The 9904-nt window shown below is 39.5% G+C and overlaps 1 protein-coding gene across 1 annotated transcript; it reads left to right on the top strand.

Moving 5' to 3' along the window:
* Nucleotides 1-258: 258 nt before the first annotated feature.
* Nucleotides 259-8953, top strand: SNTN (sentan, cilia apical structure protein; the record flags this gene model as incomplete). The annotated part of the gene is made up of 4 exons (XM_080926908.1): nucleotides 259-368; nucleotides 2353-2387; nucleotides 5494-5633; nucleotides 8795-8953. The coding sequence occupies 4 exons, from the start codon at nucleotides 259-261 to the stop codon at nucleotides 8951-8953; spliced, it is 444 nt and encodes a 147-aa protein (XP_080783034.1).
* Nucleotides 8954-9904: the final 951 nt, after the last annotated feature.

Genomic DNA, 9904 nt, shown 5'->3' on the forward strand with positions numbered 1-9904 from the left:
TAAACTCACTGAGAGTAAGATTTGGGTCAAAATCCTGATCACTATCATATTGTGTCCCCAGAACCCTACATCGCACGTGGCTCATAAGAGACACTTAAATGTTAATTAAACATATGATTCAACGCCTTCTTGGAATAATACTGGGAGAAAGCTTTTCAAGTGTCATTGTTCAGTTGCCAGGGACTCAGTGGCAGTAGTAACAGTGAGCAGGCAATTGTTGCTTAGGAAGGTCTGAGGCACAACAGGGGAAGAGGGAGGATGGGAGGCTGTATGCACAGTGCCCGGGACCACAAGACCCCCTCTACAGGAGAGCCCAGTCCCTCTGAAGTCCCAGCGTCCATTTCAGCACCTAGCAAAATGCCTAAAAGGTCAGTGACATTTGACTCCCCTTTACTGGGTTTCAGGACCTTGTAGATATAGTTCCAATCTATTCATATCCATAAGTTGGTGGCCACAAAATAGAAAACTTGCTTTGTCTATGGCCACCCAAGTCCAGATTAAAGTTAAAATGAAGAAACAAAAGGAACAAACTTGAAGCTTTGCCTGTGAACTGAAAATATAAAATGACACAAAGAACTTTGGTTGCCTATCGAGATACATTTGCAAATTAAAATTGCTGAGTTCTACTGTACAGAGTAGTCTACAAAAGTATATTTGATGGGAGAAACTTCCACATTGTTCCAATGTGTAAAGTGGCTCTAACCAGTGAAAAGTGTTCCTTTCATGAAACCCCATTTAGGATGCCAACTTTACTTCCAAAAGCAATATTGGAACACTTAACAAGAGTAAGGTATTCTGCCAGCAAGAGGTGGGATGTGTGCAGATAAACTATTGAGCTCCGGGTAGTCAGGGTCTTCACTTTCTAACAGAGGAGACAGAAAATCAATCAGGGTGATAAAAACCATCATGTACCATGTGGCAAATGCACATTGTAAAAGGGAAAAGATGACACCTTCTCCATCCTAAGTGCACACTGTGGAAGGGAAAAGATGGCCCCTCCTCCATCCTAAGTGCACACTGTGGAAGGGAAAAGATGGCCCCTCCTCCATCCTAAGTGCACATTGTGGAAGGGAAAAGGTGACACCTTCTCCATCCTGCCATGTGTAAAAGTTTCATAATATCAGGAAGAACTCACAGAGAAGAGTCTGGGGATCCTAACACATGGTAGAGGCAGGCAGGCAGTTTCTACAAGGGAGAAAAGCAAAGTTTCCCCCACTAAAAAGCAATACACCCCTACTACTTGATACCAAACTCAGATTTCCAATCCAAAATTTCCCTCTAAGGATGTGCCAACAGTACTCCACTGCTGAGCATGCCCTGTTGTCCTTTGTCTTTCTAGCCATTTGGGGGTAGGTGATGTGAAAATTTGTTCAAATTTTGATGTACTGCTGCTTATAAAGCAGCTGTCCTCTTCCTGGCTCCCACAGGACCACTTTCTACCTACTTCAGGAAGCAGGTGAAATATTTCCCAAATACACCTGTGACATGTGGTTCCCACTCACCTTTTGAGGCTCAAAGTCTCAGAGTTAGCCTCAGGTCCTAAGCCTGGGCATGATTCTCACCTTCCACTCTCTCCTTTCTCTAGCTTCCAACTGTGTCTTTGCTTGAGTTCCTTTATCAAGGCAGGATTTCTCTTGCTTTAGGGACTCGTTCGTTCGGTACAGTCCTCCCTCTGCTGGAAACCTGCCTCTTCCTCTTTCACTGACTCACTAGGCTCCTTCCATTACCCTGACTGTAGAAAAAGATAACCCTTCTCTTTCTATCTATTTCTGCTGCTCAGTGAGGCATTATCTGTTTGATATCTATCACTAGACCCAAAACTGTGAGAGAAGATGCCTCTATCGCCCACTAATACATCTCATTCCCAGATTAGGGAGGTAGGCTAAATAGCTAGAGGAAATGTGATTAAAGCCTTAGCATTCTATACTGTTGTACAAACAAGAATTTATTGTTTTCCTTTTTCATTTGAGTGAAGTCCAAAGTTTGTGACTGTTTCACTCCACTCAGCCATGTAGTAACATGGAGTAATGAAAGACCCAGCATCTACAAGAAGTGGCTTCCTAGTGCTAAGAAGTTTGTTGTTTTCCATCTTCCTGGGCACAAAGAAGCTCACAATAAAGTTCTCTTTTGCTGCTTTCCCAGTTGAAGGAACTGAAGTCACGGGGCCACATAAGAACCAGGAATATGTGGATATGTGGGCTAGGGCCAGCCATAGCCAGGCACTTGTTTAGTGTGCGACAAATACCTTGCAAGGACATCTGTTGAAAACGATAATTTAAGTCATGTATTGCTTTATGCAGACATCAGTGTCCAAACTTGAAAATCACTATGTTTCTTTTACTTTGTTGGCAGTGTCTCAATATCTAAACAACTGGCTTCAATAAAAGGTAAGCCATGGAATGGTTGACATGCATGTCTCTCCTGTTCCATAACAGCAGGCTAAGAGTTAAAATTAATAAGATCAAGAATGCCCAAGATGTGAGAAACTTCTGGATAAAACATCAAACATTCATGAAACTCTTTTTCTCTCCGTGGTCTTTGGCTCTTTGGGTATTTAGAGATTAGAGATATAGGATAATTACACATGTGTATTTAATACCAAGGAAGCAGAGTATTAGCGGAATTGTTGTCCTGGGGAATATTGGACAGGGCTTTATGAACTGTCAGATCTGTCTAGACTACCTGTATGTGCTTGGGCAGAAGATGCACGTTCAACAAGATACCTCTTTTTTGCTTGAAAATGTGACTTATATGAAAAAATTTCTAAATTGAGGTGATTCGGACACCTCGTGGGGTTAAATGTGGTGATTATAGGATTCTAACTTGTTAGAATTTCACCAAACCTACTGCTTAATGTGCACGGTACCATGATTTAGGGGGAAGAAAGAGGCAAACACAGACAATGGCTCTGAAGTTGTCAGCTCAGTTTGACACACATAATGCATGTATTCTGATGCCCACAACATACCAGCCTCTAAGAAACATTCTGAAGAACTTACAGTGGTGTCACTTGCTTGGATCTGCCCTATCCCACGTGGTACACACAGAGCTACAGGGGCAGTACTTAATTGGAATAAAGATTATAAAACTGAAAAAAATGAATAAATACAGGGTATAAAATCTCAGGGACTTAGTATTAACTACTTTAAAAATTTTAATATACTGATTAAAATGTTATTAAAATATATTTTACTCATTTCTTCTTAGTCATGTTAATTTATCTACAAAAATGTCTTAAGTTACTATTGTGGTTTGCAGTGTATTTCCTTGGGTAACATGAATCTAAGAGACAGCTGAGATTACACAAGGTTTTAAGTGTGAGAGTTTTGGAGATGCTATGTTCAGAGGATAAGAGAAGTGCAACAGAGGGATTTGTCCACTCTGAGTTTTTAGGAAGAACTCCAGAAGAATAATTTCTGGACAATAAGTCTTAGAAGCAGTGAGCTCTTGAGAACGAGAGACAATTGTGAGGTTTTATGCTGGCAATGGCACCCAAGTCTTCTGAAGAGCCAGTGTTCTTAAACTCTTGAGTTGTCTTTCAAGACTCTCAACCAACTTTTGACAAAAACAATTCAGTGAAGAAAATGTTTTCAGGTACTGGTACTGGAGCAATGGGTCGTCTCCAGAGGAAGCAAAAACATGACCTCACTTTGAGTCACCTACTTCACTCAAAATTGAATTGGAATAGATTATTAACTTACATGGCACATAAGGTTTTTTTGTGGAAGTGGAGGTGAGAAAGTGAAATCCTTTAAAAGAAATATAAAATAAAATATTCCAAAAAATCCTTGAGAAACTGGACCTATCAAAATAAAACACCTTTCTTCTGAAAAAGACCCTACTGAAAAAATTAAAAGAGGGCAGTTGGGACATGGGGTTGGATGGTTCACTTGGCTAAAAGCCCTTGTCTAGCAAGCCTATTGACCTGGTGCAGTTCCTATGGTAAGAGAACCTGAACCCTCCACGTTGTTCGCTGTTTCCACAAACACACATATCATGGAACACATGCATCTTTGCTTACACACACACACACACACACACACACACACACACACACACACACACACATACACATATACATGCACATACATTAAAAGAAGAGATTTAAAAGATAATTTACAGACTAGGAGAACATGTCTAAAAATTCCTTATGCATAATGCCAAAATGACATATCTCAAGTAGATGCAGAGCTTTCAAAAATCAAGTATTCTAAACTTTCAATCTAAATATGGACAGAGCTCATTAATAGACTTCAATAGATATTTCATCAAGAAATTTACACAGATGGCAAATAAACACACACCAAGATTTTGAGCATAGTTAGTCATTAGAAGCACAAACAAATAGCATACTGAGATATTCTTAACACCTGCCAAAGTGGTTACAATATAAATAGTGACAAAGCCAAATGCTTGAAAGAAAGAAAAAAAGATTTTTTCATGCATTATTAAATATATAAAATGCAAATATACATAGATATTTATGTGTATCCTTTTTATTAGTGCTTATTTATCTACTAAATCCTAAGATACATGTGAGCAGAGATCATATCTAATGTTGTCCACTTCAGTGTACTGAGCCTTCCTTTACCTGGGCATTCAGTGACTCCATGATGGCTGCATATTGCCTCAGCTGACAGCTGTGAAATCTACTCCTCTTCCTCTGACTCATTCACTCATGGCATTGGATAGCCCTACTGTGCAGCACACATTGGAGCTATTGGTAATATAGGTAGAAAAACAAAGGGATGGCTTCTGGCTTCATGGAGAGGATTATCTAGTTGCAGAATAAGGTCAACATGGTACAGCTATAAAGTGTGACCATCTTGTCCTTGCATTGTATAGAGTTGTTTAAATGGGTCTTGCATTTCTGTGCGTGTTGGATGCTGCCCACTGGGAAGGAAGGAATCGGCACCGTCCTCTGCATCAAGGACCGTAAATCAGAGAAACAACCTGGAACATCATAGTGTCTGAGAAAAAGACTTGTTACAAATGTTACTATGTCATAGCTTGCCCTAATGCCATTACTCTTCTACTTACACGAAGTGGCACCATCTATAACAGAATTTAAGTTGCACAAGAATAGGACTTGAAGTCTTTACATGATAGCTTTTTAATGCCAAAAGATAAGATTACCATGCAGTAGGCGCTTGATAAATATTTGCTGAGTAACTAAATGAAGTACATCTTAGAAAACCAAGGTTTAGTGAAGTAAGGGGCTTTCCAAGGGCCACACAGTAAGCAGATGTCAAATCTCAGCCCTACTAGATTAAATGCTATAAATGGAACCTTTGTGCTATATTGCTTAAAGATACAGAGTCAGCTAATCCCACATCCTACCCTAAGAAGAGAGACAATGTGCCCAAGCACTGGGTCGCACTGACATACAATTTCAAACTTACTCCCCACAGTTCCTGTGGAAGACACATTCCTGTGTCTACAAAAAGCATCGTTCTTATTCTGATTCTTTCCTGCACATTTCTTCTCTCCTAGCTTTGAAGAAGGGATCAGATCTGGAAAAAGCCATTGCTACTATTGCTCTGGTTTTCAGAAATGCTTCTGATCCTGATGGTAAACTTGGGAAAGGCACTGCCAAGAATCTGCTACAAACCCAATTTAGGAATTTCACAGAGGTAAGAGAATTAACTGCAGGAATAAACAAGCCTCACACCAAACAGGAACTCCAGCTCCAGGATGCCAGCATATTATTTCAATTAACAAATGTTTATTGAGTATCTCCTGGGTCTAAGTTGTCCACTGAGTTAGATGAGCGAGCTAACGTGTGGTCATGGTTCGTCAGAGCTGCAATTCCAGTTGAATAGAGCATGAAGGCAAATGGCAAAATAATGGAATCATCTTGCTGTGAGAAACCAAAAAAGGAAATTCTGAACATTAAAAATAAGTACAGTGTTTGAAGTATGAACAAGAGTTAGCTACCAGGTTATTTAATTTTTCTGACACTTTTATACCACTGACTTACATGATGTCATAGGCATAACCTCATACTTTGGACAATACTGACCTATGGAAATCTTACAAGAAAGAAAAAACAATATACCCAAGCATAAATCACCAAGATTGACTCATCTTTCTGTGATGAGGAAGAGCCTGGTCTAACAAAATAAAAGTTGTCTATAAGTTATTAGTATGGTCTGAAATATTAAAAAGATAACAATTGTCTTTCTATAACTGTATATATATGTGTATGGTTTCAGTGTACTAAATTATATAAGATATCACTTGCTGGGAAGAACCAGATCAAGATTGTAGCTTCCAGTAAACCAATAGGTCTATCAACATATATGTATGTGTGTGTCAGTGTTTGTGTGTATGTATGTCTGTGTATGTGTCTGTGTATATGTGAGTGTGCATATGAATGGTATAACATATATGAAAATGACTGCAGGGGTCTGGAGAGATGGCTCAACAAGTAAAACAGTTGCTATACAAGCATGAGGACCTGAGTTTGAATCCTCAGGACCCTTCATAGCAAGCGTATGTAATCCCAGTGGTCCTAGAATAAGATGGGAGTTGGAGTCAGGAGAATCCTTGGAAGTAACCTGGTTCCCTATGTAGGTGTATTGAATGGTAAGCAACAGGAGACCCTGATTCCAACAAGGCAGAAGATGAGGATGACAACCTGAGATTGTCCTCTGACTTCCAAATGCACACCTACCTGAGTTACACATTCATGAACACATATTATCTATACATAATACATTCATACCCCTCCTTCTACCCAGACACACAGACATACACACAGACACACTGACACACACACACACACACACACACACACACACACACATACGTAAAATATAACACCAATGAGACCTAACATTCTTTGAGTTATGCTTACATTTTTCTCATTAAAATATTTTACTAAATATTCTGTATTACACCTGCATGTTTTAAAAGTACTCTTAAGAACCAAACTATTTTTTAAGCAGAAATACTTGGTAGAACATGAGATAAACTTTGGGGGGTGCTTTTTAATTATGGGGTGGGAATTAATCCTGTTGTCATAATTGCCTGCATCTCTTGCCAAAATAATTTACATAACCAAGAGAGAACAAAAGCCCCTCGTCTGGGGGTCAGATCTATGAAGGACATTTAACAAGCATAAGGAAGAGTGAGTGGGATTATCATCCTGATAGAAACTGTCACCCTCCTAAAGATATCATTCATTAGGGAAGATGCTCTCAGTTCCATGTCCTGCAGTGTGGGTAAAACCAAAGAGGCAGCCAGTTTCTGCAGCCGACACACCCATGCCTGAAACTAATCCCTGTGGTGCGCAGGTCCAGGAAGCCAAGCCTCATTTCAGGGCAACGGAGGAGATGATTCATCTAAGGGCATCCTCTGGATCAATAGTACTGCTTAAATTTTGTCAGCACGTGAAATGAAAGCCCTGCCTTAGCCCAACAGTGAAGCTCTCTGTCTCTAAGACAGACGTGTGAGAACTAGTACCCATCAAATGGTTCCTCATGTTGTGGTGACCTCCAACCATAAAACCACTTTCTTTGCTACTTCATAACTGCAATGTTACTACTGTTATGAATAATAATGTAATTACCTCTTTCTGATCCTTATGAAATGCTTATGGCCCTAAACGGATTGTGACCCACAGGTTGAGAACCAGTATTTTAAACCAGTATTTAGAGAAAGTATGGGATCTTCTGGTAAAATGTGTGGCACCATTTTGGTAAGCCTAGGTCCTAAAGAGAATGTTACCTTTGCATAAACCTAAGCACAATTTCCAGTCTTAATCACCAGTAAAATACAAAGAAACAAAAAAATCTAGCACCTGCGAGCATTGCATAGAAGATATTAAACCAAAATGACTGGTTAATCCTTCAGTGACTAGATCTTAGCAGCCCCATAATGCTTCATAAGCAGAATGAAGGGAGCAGAGAAACTTACACTTCCATGATCTTTTGGAAACTGGGCAGTCACTCAAGGCGAGTCCTTTTACTGATCTCTGACCCTTTCCAAGTAGTGCTCAGATTTCTTGTAGCAAATGGTCAAGAACTGCTTTGACTCTGGCTAAAGATGTGGCTTGAGAGGCAAGGATGGGTTTAGACTGTAACAAAATGTGCCATCATTCCAAACATGTCTCAAGCATTGTGAACATTTGCAGCCAGTGCACAGATGAGAATTTGTGGTTAAACTGAATGCAATGCAGCTATACACCAGAGTGACTCAAATGACATTTTTGTGCTTAATGTCAGAGTTTCCAGCTGTTGTTTGAAATGTTTGCCACTGAAAGGGCTATCTATTTTGTTCAGATGTTCTTCTGCAGTCTATATATGACAGCTATGTGCCTGGGTATGATTGACAATCAGATTAAATGCTGAACAATCACACAACGCAATGTGCTTCCTTTTAGCAGAGTTTATTCTGTGGCTCTGAATAATCTTATAGTCCAGGGAACACATAAGTGGTACCTCCTACAGTGAAGAGATTATATATTTAAAGTCTGAAAACATAGAAAGTTCTGTGTCTAAAGAAAGGCAGAATAACTTGCCAGTTTAAAATGTGGCTCTGCAATCAGTCAAATAAGGCTACAAATTTTAGCTCCAGAGAAAAAGCTTGCTTACTTTGCAGCAAGTTACTGAATTCTCCAGTGACCACCAGAGCCTGGGTATAGTGAAAGTAGATGTGTCATGGAAGAATTTTCTCGGTGCTTTGTGATGGCACTGGCCATGCTGGATTGTTAATAACATACATGGTGTTTATTATCATCTCTAAACACAGAGTTTATACACAAAAGATGTTCTTTAATCTTTATTTTCAGAGACAAGAAACCAAGACAAAATACCAAGACATCCTTTCTGAACTTGATGAGCACACAGAAAATAAGCTGGACTTTGAGGACTTCATGATCTTGCTCCTGAGTCTCGCTATCATGTCGGATCTGCTACAAAATATATGGAGTGAAAACACCATGAAATAAACAAACTTAAACACTTGCATGGGCAAAATGATGGCAAATCCATGTCAAATCATTAAAGTTGTTTCTGTTGGATTTGTAATAAGTGGGACTTCAACTCCCTTCAAAATTGTTTGAATGGTATGACTTGAGACACAATAAGCTGGATACCACTTTTGATGAGTGACTAGCAACTTAAAGACATTTCCCACTGAGTGTAGAATCACATTTGTCCATGGATCATGCAATCATATTTGTGAGCCTCTCCTTGGTAACGTTGTTTAAAAACTACAATAACAAATGTCCAGATAACAATTCCAGAAGAAGAAAGAAGACTTGATCCCTAGAACCCACCGAAAAATGCTGGGTTTGGAGAAATCCCAGCACTGGCGAGGCAGAGACGGGCGAATCCCAAGGCATCACTGACCTGCCAGCCTAGCCTCTCAGTGAGCCTCAGGACAATGACAGCGCTCAAGAGAGAACACTGGGGATTGACCTCTGGTTAGCATATTATGTGTACAGCTCCTATACACGCAATCCTGTATGAACATAGACACAGAAATTATTGTTTATGTCTTTGTTCAAAGATCAGACAGATACTTTTTTACCTATAACAGAAAAGAAAAGAAAAAGATCTGTGCTTGGCGGTTGCCAGAGTCTGAGTTGAAAGTAAGATTGTCCACTAAGGGACACATGGGAGATCTTAAGAGTTAATTATATGAGTAAATATATTTATCAAAATCTTAAAACTTTACACTAAAATGGATAAATCATGTGCATGTAAATCCTGAATTATACCTAAATAACCATGAGCTTTAATAACCTTCTGGCCTTGGTATTGCATACCTTTGATCCCAGCACTTGCACACAGAAGAATCAAGAGTTCAAGACAAGTCCTGACTGTGAAACATAAGACAATACATATGCACACACACATATACAACATTCACACATAAACATGTACACATACACACA

This window comes from Micromys minutus, assembly GCF_963924665.1.
Source record: "Micromys minutus genome assembly, chromosome: 12".
Lineage (NCBI taxonomy): Eukaryota > Metazoa > Chordata > Mammalia > Rodentia > Muridae > Micromys > Micromys minutus.